At 39.8% G+C, this 27,225-nt stretch overlaps 1 protein-coding gene across 5 annotated transcripts in view; it reads right to left on the minus strand.

The window, feature by feature from the left end:
- The window catches only part of GOLGA4 (golgin A4), a 71,773-nt gene that overhangs the window by 42,019 nt on the left and 2,529 nt on the right, over positions 1-27,225 (minus strand). For 2 of the 5 annotated variants that reach the window (XM_075083645.1, XM_075083641.1), the window contains exons 2-8: positions 21,438-21,533; positions 13,378-13,476; positions 7,941-8,006; positions 6,451-6,765; positions 4,295-4,342; positions 3,814-3,870; positions 145-243 (exon numbers count right to left, since the gene is read on the minus strand). In XM_075083645.1, coding sequence (XP_074939746.1) covers positions 145-243; positions 3,814-3,870; positions 4,295-4,342; positions 6,451-6,765; positions 7,941-8,006; positions 13,378-13,476; positions 21,438-21,533 — 780 coding nt within the window. The remainder of the gene's footprint in view (positions 1-144; positions 244-3,813; positions 3,871-4,294; positions 4,343-6,450; positions 6,766-7,940; positions 8,007-13,377; positions 13,477-21,437; positions 21,534-27,225) is intronic. The other 3 variants (XM_075083643.1, XM_075083644.1, XM_075083642.1) reach the window with 3 other exon arrangements.

The following is a 27,225-nucleotide window of genomic DNA, read 5'->3' on the forward strand; positions in this document are numbered from 1 at the left end:
CAGATAATCATAAATTTTCAAGAAGCTTTACAACATTGCAGCAATTATAATGAAACATGAACATGCATTATAGGGAATACATAATTAAAAAAAAAAAGTAGGAAGAGCAGTTTTAAAGAACATCTGTTGGGTAAGGTACCTTACCTGAGTTTGCAGGACACTAATAAGTTGATCCTTTTCTTCTAAGGAAGCATCAAATTCCTCTTGGAGATGTTTCTTAGCTTGTTGATCCATCTGGAGCTCCTGAGAATCATAAATAAATACAACTCAAATAACAACTGAAATGTGAATTCAAAAGGCTTATCAAAATATTATGAAATACTATTAAAACCTCTTCTCAGTTGTGACCCCAGAATACAACCATAAAGTAAATATTTCTTTTACTATACAACATTCCACACAACGTGATAAGAACATTCTGATACCAGAATTAAAGCAGCAAGAGTCTACATTTGATGCAAAATTATCAAGGATTCTTTCTTCCTAAAAATAAGTTTGTGTAGGGATCACTTCAAGCCTGCTCCTGAAAACTGTTTTCCATGCACACTTTTCTCCTGCAGTTTGAAGACTGCACTCTGGTAAACCAGATTCTTCATTTAACCACCAGATTAACTCAACATAAACAGCAGAAGTGTGAATTTCTCTTACGCTCATTCAATTTGCTACCATTCTAATCTGAGAAAATCCTTCTATAAGAGCAGAAAGTTAGCTTTTCAGTCCTCAAACGTGTCTCAGATGAGAAAGACAGAGAATGCCAAAGAACTTAAGTATGTGGCTTTACTTGCTACTTACTTTCATTCATTTGGCTGAACGCTTTTAGAAACGTGTAGATGTTGCCTAAATGCATTAGTAGGATCTACATGATCTTATAAAATACTGCCTTAGGGAGGTTTCTTTTATTTACTTTCTATGCTTTTGAAGTTTACATATTCTAATTTCTTTAAATAATTATTGTTCTAATAAAAATAAATGTATTTAATGTTAAATTAATTTACATCTAACTGCTTACTGAAACAGAACCATACACATTCCATGCATACACTGTAAATAATTTCCCAAACTAGTATTTTAGTTTGTTTAAATTTATATATTCACTTCATCCATATATATCTTCCTAGTGATTTACCCCAGGAAACTAATGTTCTATATGACCATTATTCTGCAAAGATCGCTTGTCTAAAAGCAAACGCCATCCATAAACATGGATTCTATTAGTCAGGCAAAGATAGAGGATGATGGAAAGAAAGGATTAAAAAAAAGCAAACAAGAGACAAAACACCGGGCACTATGTACTTCCTGCTTTGCTTTCCTCCACCTCTGAATCTTGCTTTTATGCTTTCTTGCTGCGTATCCCTTACCTTCAACAGTGAATCCTGGCTGCCATGGCTGAGCCTGATACCAGCTTTGAGAACCACAGCTGTGTGAGCTGAGCCTGCCCAGCCATGCACAGGGAGGACAGTGCCGGGAGGCGTCACTGGGAAAACTATTCCTCTCTCTTCCCAAGTAACTATATCCACTTCTTAATACTGCATTGCCTCAGGTTCTCAACAGCTACTGATCACACTTCTGCCTTGTGCTTTTGAGCTTTAGAAGCAACTCCTTCCAAGCAAAGCAAAGCAGCTCAGTGCAAGAGCAAATGCCAAAGAGATTTACTGAAACCAACACAGAAATAGTTCTCTTTGGATTCCAAAGTCCCTTCTGATCCTTGTCTCAGAAGGAGAACACTGAAGACTGCTTGAAGTCTTAACAGGAAAAAAAACTAAGGTAAGCAAAAGACATATTGATTTCCAGGGACTATTTTACACTGACACCTTGGTCTCAAAGGAGACTTAGTTTATTCTTACATGGCCCACTTATAAGAAACTTGTCCGATTCAATATATTTATGGGGAAAATGGACTATCTAATGAGGAAAGGGATTTTTAAAATTAATTGCTGATAACAAAATATTACAGCCATGAATGGTCTATTTTGTACCATTTTAGCTTCCACAGTGGAAACGTACCATTTTATTTGTAATTTTTCTTTTAAGTCTGTTTTACCTATTGTTATAAGACTTGGGCTTCCAAAAGACCAAAAATTTACCTTTTGAAGTTTTTCAATTAATAAAAAAGAATATCCGTGTTAGATTTGGAGCAATTTTTAAATCTACAAGGTTTATAAGAAAGAACTTAAATTTTGCACCAAATATATATACAAATCAGACAAATATATATATAAAACTTTATATATATATATATGGATCAGAAAGGCTATGACAGAGGAAATGAAAAATAAGTATGCACATGTCCAACCCTTTTTCATAACCAAAAGCTTTAACTCTGATATATATACACCTGCTGAACTTCACCTAGTACCAATAAGCTGGAAAACTAAATTTACTGGGGCATGCAGATAAAGACTTAACACAGAATGAGCTTCTTTCATTTGACCTTGTGGTGAACTGGAAAAAAACAAACATTGGCAAGCCACTTCTGTCAGTAATGCTGTGGGTCTTCCCCTCCTATGGGCTGACGGTTTAGCTTAGGACAGAGCAACAGCCCAGATGCAGGCTCTGGCTAAGACGAGGACAGCACACCCAGCACTCTGGCTCACTGTTCTCAGCTGCTGGGGTTGAAGCAGCACGGACTTGAACCAAAATGCTACCCCTGTGGCACACAGAATTCACAGCCTGCTTACCTGGATCACACTCTGCATCACTGAAGAAGCTTGCCTTACAATTTGCCAGTGACCTCCTCTGAAATGACTGGCTGCCCGACTGGTTGCACTGGGGCAGCCCCTCGCGGGTGAGCATGAGCCTTGGGTACATACACATCCAGATGCTCACCCTCAAGGGACCGACCCTGGCCCTTGTCTGTGGGCAAGACGCCTGACTGCCTGGAGCTAGTCTGCCTTCAGGCAATGGTGGGACCTTGCTGTGGGGGGTCTGATGACTCTTGCAGCCTCTGCTCTGCACAGCACATGCCAAAACATGGAGTGCATCACAGAGAACGCCCGTGGTTTTGAGCCATCTGGTACCCACCTCCCAGGCAAGGTCAGAGCATGGACAGAGAGGCCCTCGCGCACCCATCTCCAAACCTGATGCTGCACTGGCTCCTAGGGCAGTAAAAAGGCGCCAGCTTCATATTCTGCTTCACTAGGGCTTGACAATATGGCTTTTGTGAACTTGCCCTTTTAATTTGCTGTGGCCAATAATTTGGACATGTCTTTTAATTAAGCCCAATGTGTTTATTATCAATACCAAATACATTATAGCTTCTCCTTTTAATTTCACTATAACCTAAGGAGACAATTATCATAACACAACCTACCTGATTTTATGATTGAAACCAAACTATACTGCAAATCCATAAAAAACAATGTAAATAATATAACTGACATCAAGATGGGTATTTTTTTAAATTAGATCCTTAATTTTTTTATTGATAGTCAATAAAATCTTTATTTAAAAGTGCCTACTGGTTGTATTTTCTTAACATTAGTATTCCTCAATACTAGAAGAGCAACAAATTGCACAAGACAACTACTGCTGGGCCCAACAATACCACAAGACTCACATGCATTTCTACCCATTTCATGATGAACAGAAAAGCAGTTCAGTTAGTACGATTAACTGTTCTATATTAAGAGTATGACAATAAGCTGCTGAATGGGAAACAAGCCAGAGAAATAACCTCATATAAATAAATGAAAAATATCCTGCTGCGCAACAGAAAGTATTTTGTAAAGTGAACAAAAAAATCAAAAGGTAGGCAGAGAAAGATCCTATGTATGTGTGGTATAAAGTAAATATTCAGTCAATACAGGAAATTACCTCTCTCAGTTCTCCAATTCTGCGAAGTGCTTTATCCTGACTTTGACTCAGAATGCCCTTAAAAAAAGGAAGAATAAACAGCAGGTTTAATAAATGTAACTTATATAAAAGTGTAAAAAATATTCATAGAATTGCATTTAAGCAGAAAAATTAATGATTTGTATTTCTCTTTCAAGTCAAACTTGTAGTGCAAGTATTATCATAAACTGCCAACTGTGGGTTGGCAGTCTATCACCCAAATTCAGCTGATGTAATAAAAAAGGTTGGAGTACAATAGCTTCACAGTTATTTTGACAAACCAAGCTTGGCTTCCTTAGAAATCCCAGCTGAGTCTTTTGGTATACACACACACACATATATACACAACGTATTGTGTAAATGCACACACACACACTGCACCAAAATTAAATCAGTATCTGCATTACACATTTTAGGATTCAGAAAAGCATTCAGGTAAGAGAGGATGAAAAGTACCACTTACCTGTAGCTTCTTCTTCTCCCGCTGGATAACTTGATAGGCAGACACTAGCTAAAACACAGAAATCAGGTATAATGATGATAATGTATCTGCTTACAGCTATCACAATAATTTGCTTAGTTGTATCACTATCTGCATTTTCGAACTCTTCACTTGAGAAAGCTCTTCTGACAGAAACATACTTAAATTTTCTCAGTGTTTCCTTTTTCCATTTATAAAGTATCTCCAATGTGTTAAAAAAAGTAAAACCCACATACAAAACAATGTGGTTACTCAGCATTCACACCATTTTCCCTTCACTAAAAAGACCTTTAAGAACCACCATGCTTCAACAGAGAGAGTCAAAAAAACAACTGTATCAAAGTTACATCCCAGACAGTTACCCCAAAGGGATGTACATTTGTAAGGGTACACGTTCCAGAGAGCTTAACTAAAATTAATTTTACAATGAGTATGCATTAAAAATACCCTCACAAGTCTAGCAAAAAAAGGTCTGTGTAATACTGAATGTTCTCATCCCATGTGCTTTGCATATACCCAGCAGACAAAGAAACACTGGAAGTGGACAATATTTCTCATTGTAAGCTGACAATAGGACTTCATGAGTAACTGCACAATTTAGTGTAATTAAAAATTTGATCACAATTGCCTAAGTTGTCCAAAGCTGAACTTGCATAATGGCATTTGGAACTAGAATATTCTGTTTTCAAACTGCTGAAATATTAAATGAAAACAAGTCCAAAACACCGAACCCAGAAATCTCTGAGTCAAAAGGCAGCTTCAAATTAATATTTCAAAGAAATCACAATTTTTCAGAATTCAAAAATACTTCTAATTTCAGAGTCATACTTATTTTGCACTTAAAAGAGAACTAAAACTACTACGGATGGTTTCCTTTACCATATTTTTTGAGATGCTAAGTATCCTAAGTATTTTGAGTATCCTACTTTAAATGAGAAACAAATTTTACATCTGAAGTTCTCATTATATATTGAAACTACCTTCTTCCAAGCTCCAGCAAAACAATATTTTTCCAACTGAACTATGGAAATTCAGAAAACCAGGAAAAAAAACCCAGACCTTTTTGATGGAGAAAATGAAAAGACTTGCTGGATAGACTACGCTAAAGAAAAAAAACCCAACAAAAACAAAACCACCAAACAAACAAACAACCCCCAAAACACACACAAAAAAAAAACCCCAAACAACAAAAAGCCCCACAAAACACCAAACCAAAACAAACCAACAAATGGAAGAATTTTCATTTTGGCAACACTGTTTACAGAATTTTCTTTTTCAAGTTTATTATGCTAGCTGGATGAGAATGAAAAATTAACGGGAGACAACAATTCCTAAATTAATGGAAGACAACTGTTCTTTCAGGCATATGCTGAATACTGTAATTGCCATATACATATTTTAGATTCCAGGGATTTTAACAGTAATAACCAAAAGTCTGCACAGGAATTTTTGTATTTGAGGGCAAACATTTAAAGAACTGTAAAAAACTGTGCAATTGGCCAGTTTTAAACGCAAAACACACACACTTTAAAAATTCTACACCACCACCTGGAAAGCTTTACTTTTCACAACAGTTTAGAAAGTGGGGAGCAAAACTACTTATATCATCAGTTGTCACTAAAATAGCAAAAGAAATAGTCCTTGAATGAATTCCTTCCATGGAATACCTGGAAATTATGGGGAGTAGAACTTATTTATTGGAAACAAATTGCCCATCGCATATACATGGAATATACATTGTGTACTTCAGGAACAAGTTCAGAAGAAAGGTACATTTGTGAGTACAAGCCATGCCCACCTCTGTACTGCACTCCATCCCTCGCTATGGACTTTCCGTAGAAACCATCATAGGCCTTCTCTGTGTCAGTAACTACTAATTAATCTCTATTGCTGACAAAATGAAATTATTTAGAAACAAGAGAAGAAAAGGATTTCCACATTTTATTACCAAGACAACATATGGCCTATCTAGGCCAAAAATAACTAGACTTACAACCATAACTTATTGTCCATGTTAGCTGTAGGTTGATCCATTTGCTCCAAACAGGAAAACAAAAAGATTATCCACTACTGCAGCATCTCTTAGCCTCAACCTTGTCCCCTCTCCGCCCAGGTAAGACAGTGACAACATTGCCTACCTCTGAGTATTTTCCCCTATAGTTGCCCAAACTGCGCTCCACTCTGCGCAGTCGCTGCAGCAACCGCTCCTTGCTGAGGCTGTCCATGTTTCCCGGAGGCTCTTCTGTTTCACTTTCAGTGTCAGAAGGTGGATCAAAGGTGGGACCAGCTGTGTCCAAGTCCAGTCGATTCAACGAGTCTCTTGAAGAAGTTCGTATCAGGGACTCCTTAGAAGAAGAGTGGAACAGGGAATCTTTTATTGGGCTTCGAAACAAAGACTCAATGGAGGGAACCCGGAGCTGAAGCCTCTGGGCAAAAGACTGAGTGTCACTTAGCTGCAAAAATTCAAAGCAAACAATTACTTCTGCACTGCTTTAGGCAGACACACACCCTAAAGCCCAGGAAACAGAGACCTGACCTGGGTAAAGGAACAACTGTTCCCAGACACATGCATGACACCAAATAGCTACCACTTCCTTGGAAGAATCACCTCCTTGTGCAGAAAAATCAAGCATGCAGCTACCAGATGTGGGCAGTTTCAGGCAGCAGCTAAATCCAATAAACTACAGCTCTGATTTAAACTTCTAAAATAATGTATTTCTGTGTAACCCCTTTAAAAAGTGAAGAATATGTAACTAAAATGGATAGATGCATTTACTGTTGTCCAAATGTGGAAAAAAAAATAGTGTGACTCACTTCTTGATGTATTAAACAGAAGGCTGTATTTATCTCAAAGACACAAAGATATTTTCCTATGATTGAGAAAACAAATTCATTGTAAAAGTCCTTGTACAATAGTTAGTTCTCACATGCTGTCTTAAACAGTCCTTTTTTTATTTCAAATGGCTTTATGATTTTATATAAAACGCAATCACTGATTTATGCAGCGAAAGTATTTATGCTGTTCTGTTCTAAAACAAAAGGTTCTGTGCTATGGTACTGTATCCTGCTGATGCTACAGAAGTGATCTGAAAGCTTTACTCCATAATGTTGCCCCCACAAACAAATGTTGAGTCACATGTGCTAGGAGCCAATGCTAATCCCACTCCAGCAAGCTAAACTTTTTCCTGGGACGTATTAAAAACTGACCTCCACCTTTATCTCGAGTGACATTACAATTTTTTTAAGCCTATCAGTTCTTTTCCTTCAGCTAGAAGTTAGCTTTCTAGCCACGCCATATGCCCTCTGCTCTTGAAAGCAAGGTTAACACTCCATGGGATCATGCTGGCTGTGTCCCTGAGAATTGAGATGCACCTCAACGCGGGCAGCCTGTGGCACGCTGTCAGATACTACTAACCTGTCCCTACAAACAAAGCTCCACAAATCAGTGACAACACTCAATACCAGCTAATGGGATTATGCACAAACAATACACCGCAGCATCCTGACATGGCAAGTGCTTGTCATCCCTACTCTAGCATGAAGATATATACAGGGCACTTAAGCCAACGTAACACAAAGACAACACAGCAGTGAAGGAGGAAACAACCCCCCCATGTACCCCCTATACCTGTGGTGAGGCTCGTCCACTTCCACTGTTTTCTGGGGATCTGGGAAGTAGTGGTCTAGTTAAGACCTACATGAGGAAAAACAACTATTAGAAGGAATAGACTGCAAGGACTGTAATTCAGTGATGCCTAGAAATAGCACCTGTGCTTTTTCCTTGTCTTTGTTTTTAGTACTTTCTTTTGAACGTTTATTAAGATGTCTTCATGCAAACAAGCTAGTTTGTTAAATTCAAAACAGGTTGCTGCAATATACAGAACTACAAAGCAGCTATGTGTGCATGGATTAGTATGAGACATCTGCAAATGCTGATATCTCAAATTATTCGTAATGATTATTTATGTAACATTTATGCACAAATCAAAGACATACCAAAAAGACAAAATGATAGCAGGAAAAACTCTTGATTGATGACCAGTGCTGTTTACAGCCAACATGAGTAACTATGGAATCACACTGTCTTTCTCTCTTTAAGTACGTTTTTGTGGGTGGGTGGGCGGCAACTACCTGGAGAAAGTACTGGTAACAGGCTGTTTAAGACTCCAAACAAGCACAGGAAGAAAATCAGACTTCCAGGAAAAACATCCTGTGCAAAACTTCATGCGTACATTCCGCTGCTCTCCCAAAGAAAAACAAAAACCAAGCCCAAACCCTGCCCCCAAAAAACCCCAAACTCAACGTAACAATAGTTTTGGGTGGTTTTTTTTGTTTGGGTTTTTTTTTGGTTGGGGTTTGGGTTTTGGGATTTTTTTTTAACAGAGTTCAACCATTTCTTTTCCTAGTGTGTCTACCCTGCTTTTCCTATGTCTTGCGTTCAGGTGTTTTCTAACCTGTATAAATCCAGATGGTTTTCTGGTGTTTAAACCACGTCAAACTGAACCAGCAAAACATGCTAAAAACCATCTTCGATATGATTTTTGTCCAGGAGAAGCAAACCACTGAGACATATCTAAGTATGATTAATATTATGAGAATATTATGATGAAAATATGAGGAATTCAGGTATAACTTTTAATCAAGATGTACCCTGATAGTTATACACAAGCTGTAAAATCTAAGTGTATATACAACTAAAATATAAATAATCCATGTATCTGCTACATTACACCCACAGCTTCTACTCTGTGTGGATATGCAGATAAGCATACATAAACATAAATGTAGAAGAGGAATGATACAGCGTAAGAGGGTTTCAGAAAGGTTTGACATGGAGCAAACTTAAGGAAGTACAAAAATACCACAGAATAAAGAGAAAACCAGACAGTTTAGAAAGCCAGCGAAATGAGCTGTCACCCAGATTCAGACAAAGCGAAATGAGCAATAACCAGCCATACAAGAAGACTATTTGGGTTTGGAAATCGCGCTTCACCTGGCTTGAACAAAATCTGCATTCTGCTTCAGAGCACTATCCTGCTGCAGTGGATTTATTCCTAGTGGATTAAGAGCTCTTACTGGGTTTTAAACTAAAGCACCCCTACATTTTATTCTCGGCTCCATTAACTGTTCGTTTTCATTTCCTAACTGGAAAATTAATAGTGAGGGTAATCCAAATAAAAATTTAACTTCTGCTTTATAATTTACAATGCATCCTCAGTGCTAGTACTGGACTGACAACAGAGGAAGACAAATACTTTACCAAGAATTACAAAGTAACTACAAATACTTCTTTCCAAACCCATATATTCTGATACCTGTAAAAAGAATTAAAGTGAAGTATGGAGGGTTTGTACATCTAACTCATATGAATAATTTAATAGTATTTAAGATCTATATTAAAAACACAAGATTAAGTAGATTTATTACATCTAATAAGGTGTTTATGAATATAAAAACCATGGATCTTTCCTGTGAAGATCCTTAAAAAGCTGCCATTTCAGGATCTACGCAGATCCTTAAAAAATGCCATTTCAAAACTAAAACTAATGTAGCCACATTTAAAATCTTCCTATTAATTGTGCTGAAATCTTTGTATCCAATGTGCGTGAACAAAAGTAGAATCTATACTTGGGATTAGACTATCTATTGGCATAAATCATGAAAGGGGTACACTGGTAACCCTTCATCTAAAAACTGGACCACCAGAGGTATGTAGCTGCTGCAATTCTAAGTCACTGTGCTCTAGGGCAAAGGGTCAGTCTGGCGTCCACACAGTGAAAGGTAAGCATGAATGGAAGTTGCTATATATAAGTACAGATTCAAGAGGCTTTGGAGAGCTTAAAAGCCATAGCCTTTCATAAGCCTTAAGAGATGTTTCAGCAAAACTAGAAACACGGAACACCGGCTGGCACTTTGAAAGTCTTAAAACCAGCAGTTATGTCAGGGTTTCTGGAGACCAACAGAAGTCTTTCCTCCACAATCCCATAGAACATACAGAACTATATTTCCATCCGAAGAGAGCTATACTTATAGTCTCTAATCAGAAGGTTGCTTTTTATAATTAAGCTGTATAAACCAGAGCTCACTTTTAACTGGAGCACATTAGGGCGTTGTAGTGACACTTATGCTTCCTTACTTCCCTATTTCTGAAATGCAAACTAATTGGAAGGCACCTCAGGGATCATCTAAGTCCAACCTTTCTAGGATGAGCACAGTCTAGACAAGATGGCCCAGGACCCTGTCCAGACAACTCTTCGAAGTGTCCAACATGGCCAAGTCAACCACTTCCCTGGGGAGATTATTCCAATGGTTGACTCTCCTCACTGTGAAAAATTTCCCTCTCATGCTCCCCAATAGCAACTTGTGTCCATTCCCCCTTGTCCTCTCCATGTGACTCCTTGTAGAAAGGGAGTCTCCATCTTCTTTGTAGCTACCCCTTAAGTACCAGTACATGGTGATGAGATCCCCTCTAAGCCTCCTTTTCTCAAGGCTGAACAAACCCAGTTCTCCCAGCCTACCCTCATATGGCAGGCTTCCCAGTCCTGTGATCATCTTGGTGGCCCTTCTCTGGACCCCTTCCAGCCTGTCCACATCCTTTGTGTATAGAGGGGACCAGAACTGCACCCAGTACTCCAGGTGTGGCCTGACAAGTGCTGAGTAGAGCGGGCTAATGACTTCTTGATCTCTGCTGGTGATGCCCTTTTTGATGCAGCCCAGCATCCTGTTGGCCTTCTGGGCTGCAGCAGCACACTGTTCGCTCATGTTGAGATTCCTGTCCACCAGGACACCCAGATCCCTTTCCACAGAGCTGCTCTCCAGCCAGGTGGAGCCCAGTCTGTGCTGCACTCCCAGATTATGTTTTCCCAGGTGCATGACCTTACACTTCTCCTTGTTGAACTTCATAAGGTTCTTGCTGGCCCACTCCTCCAGCCTATCCAGATCTTCCTGCAGAGCAGCTGCTCTCCCTTCTGGAATGTCTACTTCCCCACTCAACTTGGTGCATTTATCCAGATCACTTATAAAGATATTGAATAACATTGGGCCCAATATTGATCCCTGGGGGACTCCACTAGTGACAGGTTGCCACTTGGAAAAAGAGCTATTTACCACCACCCTTTGGGTGTGGCCTGTCAGCCAGTTCCCCACCCCCTGCCCAGACCACTTGTCTAGGCCATAACACATTAATTTCTCGAGGAGGAGACCGTAGGGGACCGTATCAAAGGCCTTGGAGAAGTCCATGTAGTCAATGTCCACCGTCCGCCCCATGTCAACCAGGCAAGTTGCTTTGTCACATATCACTTGCACAAACACAGTTAAAATACTGGTCTGTTTTAGCACAATTAATATGCATTTGTGTATGCTGATGAAATTTTCCCTCTCCTGCATCTTTAGTTTACCTAGGTTTCCCAAATGTATATAATGGGTTTTTTTAATATATATTTGATTATAATCGCCCCTCCTCTTCCCTATACACTTTTATATAATTATTTTCTCCACCTCAATTCTTACTGTGAAAGTACAGCTCTAGAGCTTTCAAAAAGTTCAGAGAGCAAAGTCAGTTTTACAGGTAATGCATTATTAATACTCATTGGAAACACATTAACAATAACTCTTGCATTATAATATTTGCTATGTATGCAGTCTTGCACATAAATATACAAGTCAGTGATTCAATATAAAGACAACACTTCAGCATTCACAGAAATATGTTTTTCTAAAGGCAACTGTACTAGCGATGTTCTGTAGCGTAGTGAAGAATAGCCCTCAACTTATTGCTGTAAGTGTAGAAAAGCTTAATTAAATTTGCAGTGAAACTTTAAGTAGTGATCAATGGACCTGGAATATGGTCAAAATACATAGAACAAACAAAAAAAAAGAGCTAGTAACTATTTCAAAACTACAGATTTCAGCACAGTCTGAACATCCTCTTTGCTCCCCATCAAAAAGCTCAATCCTGAGAACACCATGGCTGAGCTAGTAATAAATCTGTGCTGTAAGGGCATGCTCTGAGCAAGTACAACACTTTACAACAAATTAAGACTTTCCACAGATCACCTTTTTAACCATTGTTTCAGTCCAATCTTGCTTAGCTTGAGAGAGACAAGTCCAACACAACATGGTCCTTCTGCTTATCAAATTTCTATCCTGTTATAGCTTTCAGTGACTTCTCATTTTCAGCCTCCTCATAAGCAGCAAAAAAGCACTAGCTAAATTGGAAAAGCAAAGTAGTCATGAAGTATGACAGCGAGCTGGGACTCTTAAGAAACACTGTGTTGTGAATCACTAGGGACTCGGGATTGCCATGCCTCTGAAGCATGTGAAAGATGCCATACTGTTCCTGTGACAATAACGAGAAGAACACAGCTTTGTATGTGCCTATGTTGGGAAGTAGAAGGCTGCTTTCCTCCCTGTGCCTCCTTTTTCTCCACTCCTTGTTCTCTTCTCTCTGATCTTTTCCATTCGTGTACTATGAGAACATTTCCAGCAAAGAAATAGATATTAAAAATAAAATCTAATTATTAAAAAGACTATCCTCACAATAATAGCTGCCAAGTTACCAACTAGAAGTAGCTGAATTTCAGTGTCTATGTGAGATAATTATTTCCTGCTACCATTAGTGGTAAATGATGTTGTGAGGCTTTCACTGTACACAGCAAAAAGCATGTAATTTTTAAACATTGAGATTGTTTTTGTCTATAATATCCATTTATCTTGAAATACATACAGACTTACATAAGAATGAAGAATAAGACTTTCAAAGGCATTAATGAATTCCAAGCAAATGTACAAACTTGTGCAACAATCATTTAAATGTTGTGTAGAGTGTGGTTACCTGTATAACAGAAAATGTGTTAATTTTTTTATGTTACAACAAATTCACATCATACAGCACACCAGCCAGGAGCTATCAGGTACTACCTCTGTGAAATTTAGTGCAGGGTTAGCAACACGGTAGTTAAGATGCCTTTGTGAGAACAAGCCACAAGCAGCACTAGGTTTGCCTTCTAGTACAGTACTCTCCTCCCCCTGCTAAAGGCATCGCTAAGAGGGGTGGGATGACTCACCACACCGTCACTCTGTGGCTTAGGTTGTTTGTTGGGATCCAAAGCAAAGATAGTATACTCAGAGAGAAAAGCAGGTTCTGCTATCATCCCAGCTAGCAGCTGTCATTCAACGCAAAAAGCAGGAAAATGAAAATAAACCAAGTAATAAGGTAAAGAATGTTGCATGACTTTACTCAATTTTTCCACACTATTAAAAACATCAGAAAATAATACAGCAATTTATGAGACCACAGAAATTGATAAAGGCAGGACATAACCAGAAAATATGCATTAGATCATATCAGAACAGCCAAAATACAGTTTTGATCATTTAGATGTAACGAAACACACAACTGAAAAGTTCCTAGTTTAGCCAAAGATAAAGACAATGTTTCAGGCACTGATATTGTAGGTTTTTTTTAAACTTCCGTGGATGACTTATCTTCAGATACCACTGAGCCTTCTTTGCTCTCAGTTATGTACTTGCCCAGTGCATCCACTGTGGTTGCAGCCACATGCTGAGTTTGGTCAGACCGGACACCAAACCTCTCTGTCCATTAGAAGTATAATTCCTACAAGTAAGCTGTGTTAAAGCTCCAGCTATATATTGATTCAAGTGTGTAAAACCCACACAAGTTTCTTTCCTCATCTGAGCTTTTAGGCAAAACACAAATAAGAAAGCTGACAGGTGTTAATAATTCCAGAAAATCTTTGTTAAGTGGTGATGGTTGTAGAAGCTCATAGCCTTGGCCATGCTATGCATTTTGTTTATGGACCTCTTGAAAGGGTATATGCCAAAAAAAGAACTGGCAAATATTATGCATACACAAGTGTACAAACATATAGCAGCAGTACTACAAGCAGGCCTGGTGGCCTTGTGAATTAGAAGCATGCAGATTCTCAACCATAAATAAAATAATGAGATCTTTAAAATAAAAATTACTTTGTATGTTTAGAGAAGACCAGTTACCAAGATGAAACACAGTTTGCAAAGCACTCATAAATGGATTATGACATACATTATTACCCAAAAGATTATGAACATTTTCAATATGTAACATATATTATCTTCAGCCTAGTTATGTCACTTTTAAAAACATGACTGTCAAGGACTTCAGGAATCACAGATGGTTCAAATTCTCTCTTCATAGTAACAGTATGCTAATGTTTGCTTCTCAAAATACTAAGTTGTGACTTTTCACCATAGCATTGTTTTGCTTAATCCTAATTCCATTAAATAGTACACCAAGCAACTTGCATTAAAAAGAATTCCTATTTGATCTCTAACAAGTTACTATTCTTCACCTGAAATAAAGAAAAAAAAATAGGACCATCAGTATGTTTAAGCATCCATGAATTGTTATATTTTCAATCATCCCCTGAAGTCCACGACCATGTCAGTACAGCCAAGTTCTGACAGGAGGCTTAGACAGTAAGTCTTTCACAAAACATTAATTACAAACCTCAAAACTTAAGGGTAAGATGACAGAGAGCTTTAAACAATGGAAAGTAATTTTAAAAATTCATTCAAACTACGTGGTGGGCAAGTGTTAGGGAGTGTATGTAACTCCTTTTTAGCAATATCAAAGATCCAAGCTATCCACAGCCTAAAATATGCCAATCCACATTACTAACTGTTATGGTTTTGAGAAAAAGAAAGAAAAAAGCTTGTGAATATAAACTGATGCAGTACTGCTTGAGTTTTCAGACATAAAACTCCACCCTCTTTATCACAACTAATAGTTTACATAAACAGTAGAATGCAATTAACAACACTGTTGAGTTTCACAGACATTAGTCAGAACCCTGATCCAAGAACATCACTAGATCATCTCAGCTTCACCCTACTTGAATAAAGGGCTTGAGTTAAGGATAGTGCAAAAGAGAAGGAGCCAACCCTGCAAATAAAGAGGGGCAGAAGACAACAATACTGGGGCAGAACAGTAACCACCGCATCAAAATGAAATTGCAAAACATTTCCTCCCTAGCAGCCAAGAGATTCACACTTCAAATAGCTACCAAAAACAGACTATACTCAGTCATGGTCCAAGAGAGGCATTTCCTAGCACATTTGGAACCGGCTGCATCTTCTCATTAGTGAGTTCATCCTCCACTCTCAGATGTTGGGTGCCCAACAATAATATTTAAGTGCTTGCTCACAGTATTTTTGTTACTCCAGCAGCTCATTACCTGCTATGTTTTTACAGCTACATTATAAACAGAGCTGTCTAATGAGTCCTATAATTACACTACCTAATGCTTTCTAATATATACCTGTGTTTTTATCTGCACTCTTTAATTTTTTTAATCAACTATTCAGTATGGCTTTAAAACCAGCTGTCTAGTTAAATCTGGAGGGCAGGGAGGCACTAAGACCTATTCACCTATGCCTGGAGAAAAGGCAAGAAACAACCTGCTAGTCTGCCAAAATTAAACAGATATAAATATTTCCACTTGCACTTCACGGTCTGGCCTAAAACCCACTCTGAATTATCTTAGTAGCTTCAGAAACATTAAACATATCTGGTGCTATACTGTGTAATGTATCACTAGCACCACATTAGCACTATGCCAGTAATGCGATCAATAGAACTAGACAAGCAAGGAAGCCAACTGGGCTGAAGCATACTGGAAACAGACCGAATGTGGAAAGATGTAAATAAACCTTTAACTAACCTTCTCTAATCCTCTGAATGCCATTAAATCACACTTGAAGCTTGCTATATAAATACTACTAAGATCTTCCAAAGTTCTGTTTCAAATATACTCCAGGGTAAATAAACTCCCTACCCCATACGGACCTTAATCTCAGGCACCAAATTAAGGCTACGATATTGCTGATCTTTTGTCACAATATTTAACTCCTATTCGTTTTTTGGCAAATAAAATCTTACTAACCAACAAACATTTCTATCTTGAAGAGAAGGTTACAAATGAGGCAAATTAGGTGATGAAGCCAGGCAGCAGATGATGCTGTCTCCTTCAGTATTACCAAAGAACCATACATAAAGTTATTTTTTAAATAAACTTTGTATTTCCAAAATTATGAACAGTGTCTGTAGCCCTCAAGTTTGGCCTATGTTAAGCTGCCTTACTTGCTCTTTCTTGACTTTCTGATCTCCAGACCCAACTGTGTTCATATTATTCTTGCTATTCCTCTTCCCTCTGAAGAATTACCATGCTCAAATCTTCCTTTGCTAAAATTCTGATGAGTGGGGTGCTAAGGCCACAGTGCATGCAATCCCTAGATCAAAGGGCTTCCTTAACACACTGTGAAACAAAACCTAGAATTTAACAGGGTCTAACTGCTCTGGAGATGGCAGTAGTTGAATCAATGCATGTTACATACATATAATACACATTTGATAGCCAAAGGCAGTCATTGTTCCCTTCCAGAAAAAAAAAAAAAAAGAAGAGAATCAGTGGTTCCAAATTTCAGATTAAACTGTTATCAAGCAAATTAATAAATTTTGTTAGCAAAGTGTATTATGGTATATGTGCATTTGTAGTATGTTAATGCTTAAAAGCTTCTGTAATTGTACATGGACAGTTTTGCTATGTTGTATACAAGCACAGTAAGATAGAGGGAAAGCAATCAGGCTACAAGCTTGTCTAAGAGACAAGCCAGTACTTGCTCATCTAGTTCAAGGACCTGGGGGTTGCCAGCTACCAGGCTAAAGGTTTAGAGTTTCAACTCTTACTGACAAGTAACTCATTCCCCACAGCAAAATAAATACATAAATTTGGTTATTTGTCCAAGTTGGAGAACGCCAGAAAAAAGTTGTGAATAATTCAGTGATTTGCTGATTTACACAAATATTTATTTATAGAAGGAATGTGCAATTTGCAACATAACCTTTCATGCCTCAACCCTCCTGTGACCAGGGTATAGGAAAACCCAAAGAACTGAAAGTTCAAGGCTTCCCTCTGCAATTAAAAAAGCCCCAGAACCTGCGAGTGCAGAACTGCATTTTCAGAAGGAGGTAGTACAGAAATCAAACACAACTCTTTTCTGGTTTGTTTTTCATTCTGATCAGCAATCTAAACATGCTGGTCTATGCATCAGGAATTGTAAAATCCAGGCTTTAGATACAAACTAGGTTATGCAGCCTCCACAATTTCGCTTTAAATTTGCATGTCAGAAAGGAAAAAAATACAGACGTATCTGAATCACTAACTTCTTTGCATGGCAACGTCTATTTACAAGTACTTCAAATGACATTTATGAATACTGGAAAGATGCAGCCTTAACACAGTTACTGAAGGAATATTACTTCAGCTTTACTTGTTCTGCTTTATTAATAGCCCACACTAGAAGAACATTTCAATTAATCTAAAAAACACAGTCATGATATAGCACTAAAGTGAGACTGAAAAGCACCTTAGCTAGTTTATCTTTAGCTCTAAGAAGAGCTATATATATTGTGCTCTGCTGTCACTTCCATAACACTCATGAGGATGTGAGTGATACTTGGATCTGCATGACTAGTAGGTCATCCACAGCAAGCTATCAGCTGTTTGCTCTCAGTTGATGGCTCCAAACTAGCTTTGTTATCTTCTGCAGGTCAGCCTGACTTGTAAGTATATTAAAGAAAATTTTGAACTTCTAGGAACTATACTGAATACAACTCATGTATTTCACCTCAAATTCTGTTCAAAAGTCAATGCATTAACAGTTTGAAAACCAAACACTATTCTTTCCTAGAAAGACTGGAAGCACGAAGTAAGCATGTTTTAATCATCCAGGGCTGTTTCAAATGGCATCAAGATCAACTCAGAGACCACGTGATATTCAAATTGCCTGAAAAGGTTCTACGGAAGTACCAATATATGCTTTTATCTCACACTGTAGACATATTTTATGGGTTACTGGCAAGAGCAGAATACAGAACCAGACAGACTTCTGCTTTTTACTCATACACGAAAATAGTATGAGCTTCTGCGGAACACTGCCTCTGGAGATCCACAGCTCCACTAAAATACAAGCTGAAGAAGAAAGTAGGCATGAAAAAGAAACTTACCTAGTATTCCATGAATGGAGCATACAAGTTTTTTTTCTTAAACCAAGAATGTTTTGGAAATTTAAAAAAAAAATTCTTATCACTGCAGAATATAAGTCAGGAATGTTTGCCTTTATGTTTTCTTGTAATTCTTTTGATCAGACTAATGCTGTCATTTACAAATGCAAATCACTCTGAAATTGTTTTTATTCTAAAAATATTCTGAGTTTAAATCAAAGCTGTCACATTCAATACTTGCAACTTTGATATTACACTAAAAATCCAAAAACATCATCTATTAAAGACATACTAAAACATAATAAGCCCAGAGGGAGGACAGAGAACATACAAGAGAACAATGAAACACTGTAATTTTGCTTAGCTTTCAGTACCAAAAGAGGTAGCAATTATTCGGGTACTGCAAGAATGTTGCAGCATATGATACTCTTCAAAAACCATATATTTTCAGTGTATTAAATGTTGTCCAACTGCAGTTCATTGCCACCCATTGACACCTGTACATAAAGTAACTGCCTGATCAAATGAGAACACTTGCAAAAAACACCTCCCAAAAGATATCACACCCCCATATAATCAGGGCATATGTTTTCAGAGATAGTATGTAATATATGGATTTTCTTTGAGCATAGTAATACTGCCACTGAACTGAATTTTATGACAATTTAATCCAACAAACAAATTACAACAACAAATTGCTTTTAATCATTCTGTTAACATTTATGAGATATACTTGGAGAAAGGAGATTTCACACCTTGATCATTTAAATTTATCTGTCTTTCATTGAAACTTTCCATTTGACTTAAAATCACTCCTTACAGGAAAAGAAGATATTTTCATTCCCTTAGCAGCTTCACTACTTTCTGAATTTCTAATTACAGGATAAGTTTCACAAGTAAAATTCTCTTAGCAGCTCCCTAAGCCCAAGGATAACTGTAAGTCTGAGGTCACTTTAGTACTCTGTTTCCTTTCTTAATCTTATTTCTCCTTCTGCCTCTCTGATCATTTCAGTGTAACCACTGTATTTAGAGCACAATGTTCTTCTAACATAACTTGGCATGTCCTGTGGGGAATTCTTTGCTTCTCCTGTTTGTCTGGAAAAGCAGTCTGAAAAAAACAGTCTGCTGGGGGGTAACATATATCTAATGAAGCAGTACAAGACAAAATTTAGTTCTCCATAGAAATAATGAACACTACAGAAAGCATTTATACATACAGGTGACATATCAGTAGCACCCAACAACATTTGGAAATGTATTTATTTTTTAAATGTTAGCTGAACTGTAAAGTATTGCTAGTATTTTTCACTAAATCAAGTGATAAAACTGTAAAAGCATATAAGCCTTAAGGCTCACAAACCTTTTCCAGATCTGGTATAAAAGCAAACATCCTCAAAAATAAATACAAGTTAAGGAAAAGTATTCTGCCTTTCACTCAATGTGAGAGTTATACTATTTGAGCAGAAAAGCAGTTGGTACTTGTATAACAGAAGGGATGAGGAGTGTTACCGCTTAATCTTTCCCTTTATTTCGCACTGAAAAGAGAGAGGAAGATCTCTTCCTTTTGTGTAGGCACCACCAAGTTAATGAGAGGCATCAACAACTTAATAAAGAGACAAAAAACAGTGAATCAGCCCCACAGAGGAACATCACTGTGTCTCATGGTTTCAAAATTCACATTCCAATGAGCTTTTGCTGCTTAAGAAGTCTGAAAACCTTGGCCAAAACAGGCCTCCAGTATATCCTACAATGGATACATGTAATAAAATTTAAAAAAAAAAGGGAATGTTTATGTTTGCACTGGTCACCGATGACACCGACTCTTGGCACCAACTCATTCCTTCTAGGCTACAGTGGTAGTACTTATGGAGCAATATGCCACTTCTATGCTCTGCATTAAGAATAGAATGCAGTATTTATCCTGGGTGACACTGCTTGCTGACATTCTGGGGCATCAGTTAACAGAAAACCTTGCTCCAGGGACAGAGGGAAGTCATTACATACATATATATGTATATATACTGAACAGTAGAGAAAATAAGCATTTATTAGAAAACTCAATATGGCATTTCCAAAACACACAACAAAATCATGAGGTACTCTTCCTTTATTTTCTATTATCATTGCAGGAAGCAAACTGCCAAGCTGTAATCACTGGTAGCATTCATAATAGAATCTAAGACAAATTTCAGGTATTTCTCCTGAAGAAAACATGGTCTTAAAATGGATTGTCCCACTGCAAGAAAGCACATCTTTTTTGCAGCAAAACCCAGCAGCTGAATTTTCTGGCTAGAAATTCAGTATTTCCTGTGATAAAGTTCACAGAATCACAGAAGTTCCCTGCCTTACTCCACTGGCCTATTTTCATGCTTGCTAAGTCAGGGCTTTTTTTGTTTGTTTGTTTTTTCTTTTTTAATCAATCCACTTCAAAAAAGCCATAGTATTCAACATGAAAAGAAAATAAGTGTGGATTATGTCCTCTGTTTGCTCTGTGAGAAGGATTTTCATGATTGATAATTTAGAATCAGTTTGGTTTGTTGTTTGGGCTTTTGGGTTTTGGTTGGGGTTTTTTTGGCTGGTTGGTCAGTTGTTTCTTTTGGGGGGTGGGGGTGCAGGGAAAGGGTAGATTTTATCATTATTACTGATATGGTTATAAACATCCACAAGGGCTCAGTCTAAGCCTTTAGGCTCCTCCACCTCAAGTTACCTGTGCAGTGAACTGGATTCCCCCAGCTTTTCAACCAAAAGAGGCATAAAAAACTAAGTTAGTCTCTCTGAACGTAATTTCTGTCCTGCTACCTCAAGTTCAGTTCAGGGTAAGATTTCTAAGACCTGAAGAAGGTCTTAAAAGGTTTCCTAATCTAGGGCTTCACCACTACAGCTTAAAGGCCTGTTTTACTAAACAATTCAGTATTTAACCTAAAAATTAGACTATTCACATCTATCAATGCAAAGAAAATAATGAGATTAAGGAATAAAAACCAAAGTTAATCAAGGACACAAAGACAGATTTTTTTTTTAAAGTTAAAGTTGAAAAATACAGAAAAGCAGTTGTCAACTGACCTCTTTGTCTGGTGTTAAAGTGCCTTCATCATTCTGATCTGTAAATGAAGATGTCCTGCTTCTGTTGCCAGCTGGTGGAAGGGATCTGGAAGGGACCTACACAGAGATCACATATATCAACAAGTAATAGTATTAAGTCCAGAACTAATTATTCCATATCATAATTGATTTCAACAATTACTAACTATAGTAAAGCCTGGTCTAGATTTTCCCTTTAAAGAAAAACACTATTTCCACATATTGTCTGTGACAAGTTCTACCTTACTACAAAGTCTCCAGAGAAGAATGTGTCATGAATCAGCCACAAGACCATGCAATAAAATCAGTTATTTTGATTATTGCTGACCATAGTCCTCTTAGACTACATTTGAAACTCAAAACTTCAGCGACACAGTACAGCTGCCTCAGGTTTAACAGCTTTGCAAACTGTCAGGGATTCAAGCATTTACATACAGAATACCATCGGATTCCTTTAAGAAAACAAAAAAACCCCACACCTGACAAAAGAAGAAAAAAACCCAAACAACACTTATAAAACAAACTAAACAAAGAAAAAGGGCAGAAGAAAATGACACATTTCATGAAGTCAATGGGAACTTACTGTTCATGTCAGCACTGATGATATATTAAAAAAAAATTCACAAATTCATGCTGAGTAAGGCTGCAACAAGCCATGCCAACCCAACCCAAATGTAGCTTGCCGGCCTCATACTTCAAAATCCAAATGTAAAATTTGAGTGCAAACATAATGACACTAAAATATCAACAAGCTTCTATGTACAAAGAAATTAATTAGCAAGTTCCCTCAATAGGTATATTCTACAGTATAACCGGAATGCAAAAGGTGTTGCAACCTTCCCCCCCCTCAAAATACCAAACCAAACCAACTAAATAAGCAAACCACTACCACCCCCCCCACAAAAAATACAAAACAAAAGACAAACTGAAAAAGCCCCATAACTACCACACATCCTTTTAATACTTTGTGGCAGCACCATCATTGAGGTTGCATACTTAAATTCCGCCTTGCAAAATGCCTGTCTCACAAGACAGAGTTGGATGTTCTAAAACTTGATAGAGTACCAGACCACTGAAAAGACATTATCAAAAAAGACAGTATTTTTTGAGAATTACACTCACATATGAGTTTTGTAAGATTTGGATAATAATGAATTAGAAAACACAAGATTATTCCAAAATCAGTCATAATTACAGGCCTAACCAAGTGGACCCAATCTTCCTACCTGAAAATGCAACTCAGAAATCAAACACCCTACCCAGTACTGAAAAATCATTCACCATGAAAGCTCTATGTCCCATAGAAAGACTTCATGCCAAAAGTATTCATATAGTTTGAAAAACAACAATTGAATCAAGCCAACAGCCTACCCCCCTTCTTTTATTCCTACTTCCTAATCTAATGCCAGTGTTTTAAAGATTGCTTCTGGCCCTCACCATACACCAGGAAAAGTGTTTCCAAATGTTCATCGCCACTTTGCTACTGCTTTGAAGGAGTATGGACATCTCTCTTTATTCTACCCTTAACAGTTCTTCAGCTTTCACTACTGCATTCAGGCTTCTTGTCAATGGAGAGCCATTTCAGCAGCACTAACCTCTGCACCATGAATACTCTTTGATCTTACGCAATGAACAGAAAGATTAGGCCAGTTGGAAGGGATCATCCAGACCAGCTGCCTGGCCAACAGGGCGGACATCACCCAGCAATGCAGTGACATCAACGCTGCAGTCACAATGCCCTGGAACAGGATAAAAGCAGCAGCGTCCAGCAGCCAATGCCAGCGCTGGCCCAGGGGCAGCCTGAAGACATCTGAGAGGAAGACCTTGAGGAACCAGTGGAATTACTTGGAGGAATTGACAGAGGAAGACACTGGATGAGGACGCTGGAGGTTTTCTGCTGCAAGGCCAGCTCCCAGTGGGGCCATGTTCAAAGCCTATCTGCTGGATGGAAATCCTGCTTCAGCCTTCAGGGAACAGACGCAAGCCCCTTGGGAGATGAGAAGAACCACCAACCCCTGGAGGTACCCAAGGCTATCAGGCCTTTTCAGCTGGATAGCAGTGGAAGACCAAGGCAATGCCTTCCTGAGGAGCACTGCAGAGCTCACCGTCCTCATCCCCTGTGGAACCAGGGGCAGCAGTGTCAAGGAAAGGGATGCAGAGATGTTGCAAGGGGTCCCAGTGCTTTGGAGTACCCACTGGTGTCCCAGCAGGCACAGGAAGGATTCTTGCCCCCACGGTCAGTCAGGCCAGCAGCATTTGGCCACTCTCAGAAGCCCCTGAGATGGCTCCAGGCTGAGGGAGAATAGGGCTTGGGCATCTCCTGGGAGGCATGACCAGCTTGTGGGACAAGGAGACAGGTCTTGCTCACATGCTCAGGGAGTAGCCGATCGCCAGTGCTGGGGTCAGGAAGGAATTTTCCCCCAGGGCAGATTGGCACTGGTCCCTGGGGGTTTTTCGCCTTCCTCTGCAGCATGGAGCATGACCACTTGTCAGGGCTCCCCTGGTCCCTTTTAGCTGGGTCACTGCCTGCTGCTCGTGCACCACGAAGATGGCCTCTCGTGCCCTGCAGCTGGGGGGAGGAAGGCTTTTTTTCCCCCATGGTGGGCTAGCAAGCATCCCTGGGGGTTTTTGCCTTCCTCTGCAGCAATGAGCACGGTCCCTTGCCAGGGCTCCTTTGGGCCATTTTGGCGAGGTGCCTGCTGCTCCACGAAGGTGGCCCTCGTGCCCCGCATCCGGGGGGAGGAAGCTTTCTCGACTCCCAGGGCAGGCCCCCACGGTGGCCCCTGGGGCTGCTTCTTGTCCTCTGTAGCACTGAGCACAGCCCCTTGTCAGGGCTCCTCTGGGCCCTTTTTGCCCAGTTCTCGCCTGCTGCTCTTGCACCTCCAAGGTGCCCCTTGTGCCCTGGCTCTCTCTGGCTCTCTCGCCCATTGCAAGTTTGGAGCAGAAGCGAGCTCTGCTCTTCCCTTGGCTCCATTTCCCTGGGGCTTCTTGCTTGTGCAAAACAGCCTGTGCTTGGAAGGGCACCAGGCTTGCTGCACCACCAGGAGCTGCCACTTTCCGGCTCTCCCTGCATGCAATATGAGCGCAGGGCAGGCACGAGAGCGCTTTTCTTGCATCACTGGCCAAGAAGCGCAGTGACAAAGGTTTTGGAAGGCAAAAACTGTGCCTGTCATCACTGTGTCATACTTTGGAAAATACCCCCGCGGTGCCACACACCTCTTCTTCGTTTGTGGTCATCCTGATCCTCATCCTTCACATTCTCACTCTCCAAGAAACAGGGACTGCTTGGCCAGTGTTCCTGCTGCTACTTTCTGCAGCTGTGTGACTTGCCTTTGCCGGACTGCAAGGGATGGGTTTTTAAGCAGAACTGAAGAACACAGCCTGCTCTTGGCTACACGTGCATGTTGTGTTAATGCTTGTGAGCACTGGCTCTGAAACAGATTCAGATAAATACAAATAAAAATAACACCCTGTTTCCACTTGTAGCCTTTGTGTTTTGTGTCCTCGAAAGTGTTTTAGGAGCTGAAAAACCCCTGGCGTATCAGGCAAATAACAGTTTCATTGTTATTCGACTCACAGTGAACATAGGGAAGGGACCTACAACGATCATCTAGTCCAACTGCCTGATCACTTCAGGGATGACCAAAAGTTCAAGCACGGTATGAAGGACGTTGTCCAAATGCCTCTTAAACACTGACAGGCTTTGGGCATCGACCACCTCTCCAGGAAGCCTGTTCCAGGGTTTGACCATCCCCTCAGGAAAGACATGTTTCCTCACGTCAAGTCCAAACCCCTACTGACAGATGCAGCTCTGAGTCATTCCCACATGTCCTGGCAGTGGGTACCAGGGAGAAGAGATCAGCACCTCCCTCTCCACTTCCCCTCCTCAGGAAGCTGTCAAGAGCAGTGAGGTCACCCCTCAGCCTCCTTCTCTCCAAACTAGACAAGCCCCATGACCTCAGCTGCTCCTCAGAGGACACGCCTTCCAGCCCCTTCACTGGCTTTGGTCCCTTCTTTGGGACACAGTCCTAGTACCTTACCACTGTTTTTAAATTGTGGAGCCCAGAACTACATACAATACTCAAGGTGAGGCCACACCAGTGCTAAGTACAGCAGGATAATCACCTCTCTTGACTGATTATGCTGTGTTTGATGCACCCCAGGATGTGGTTAGCCCTCTTGGCTGCCAGGGCACACTGCTGACTCCTGGTGAGCCTCCTGTCAGCCAGACCCCCAGACCCCTCCCTGCAGGGCTGCTCTCCAGCCACTCCTCCCCCAATTTAGACTTGTGTCCAGCATTACTCCATCCCAGGGGCAAAATCCAGCATTTGTTCTTGTTCAGGTTCATGCCATTAATGACTGCCCAGTGCTCCAATCTATCCAGACCCTTTTACAGGGCCCCTTGTCCCTTGAGGGAGTCAACAGCACCTCCCAGTTTAGGACCATCAGCAAACTTAATAAGGATGCATTCAACTCCTGCATCCAGATTATTAATAAAAATATTCAACAGGACTGGCTCTAAAATTGAGCCCTGAGGATCACCACTGGTGACTGCTCATCAGCCAGCTGTAGCCCCATTCACTGCAATCCTCTAAGCTCTGCTGTTCAGCCAGTTCTTCACCCAGCACACTGTGAATCTGCTTACCCCATGGTTGGACAACTTATCCGGAAGGATGCTGCGAGGGACAGTATCAAAAGCCTTACTAATCCCAGAAAAACTACATCCACTGCCTTCCCTTCATCCACTAGGTGGGTAACCATATCGTAGAAGGATATCAGTACTTTCCATTTGTGAATCCGTGTTGACTGTGCCTGATGAGTGCCTTGTCCTTTAAATGCCTTTCAATAGCACCCAGTATGATCTTCTCCTTCATTTTTCCAGGAACTTCGTTTAGACAAACGGGTCTGTAGTTTCCCGGGTCTTCCCTCATGCCCTTCTTGTAAATTGGAACAACATTGGCTAGCTTCCAGACAGCGGGGACCTCCCCAGACTCCCAAGATGATCAAGAGGGGTCCTGCTGTAATATCTGCTAGTCCCTTCAGTAAACTGGGATGAATCACATCAGGCCCAATGGACTTGTGAACATTCAGCTGATACAGCTGGTCCCTTACAATTTCAGTGTCCACAGATGGAAGGTTCTTGTTTCCACACTTGTGGCCCTCCAACTCAGAGAACCAGGCAGCCCAAGGTCTATGAATATTATTAAAGACTGAGGCAAAAAATCCATGGAATGTCTCCACTTCTTCATCCCTATTTGTCAGGTGACCATCTTCAACAAGTACCAGTCCAAGAGACACTTGGTATTGCAACAGAATTTTTTTTCTCCCTGTCAGCAGTTAAAAACTGATGTGTCCTTCAGCCTGTGAGGGGCAGAGCACAGGTATTCTCAATCTCACACGCTGACTTCAGTTCGCTAACCATTCATATAAAAGTGTGAGGCCTACAAAGGCCTCCTCAGAAGAAGTGGTACACTTGAGCAATTTTACCTACAGATTTAATCAGTCTTAGGTCAGTAAACTTAGTCTTGGACACTACAAACCAGAGGACAAATTACAAGTTTTAGGTCTCAAAGCAGAAAATACAAATAGAGTAGAGAGGATATGGTGAGTGAAGACTCCCTTCAACAGGGAATAAGAAGATGGCAAAAACGAATCCGAACAGAAGTCTCATAAAAGTAAGAGAAGTTAAGTGTTTGGAAAATCTGGCTTTACAGTGTCTCAACAGGAAGTAGCTGATAATCTATATGATGACAGAGTACCCAACAAGTGG

The sequence above is a fragment of the Phalacrocorax aristotelis genome, chromosome 2, assembly GCF_949628215.1.
Source record: "Phalacrocorax aristotelis chromosome 2, bGulAri2.1, whole genome shotgun sequence".
Taxonomy (NCBI): Eukaryota; Metazoa; Chordata; class Aves; order Suliformes; family Phalacrocoracidae; genus Phalacrocorax; species Phalacrocorax aristotelis.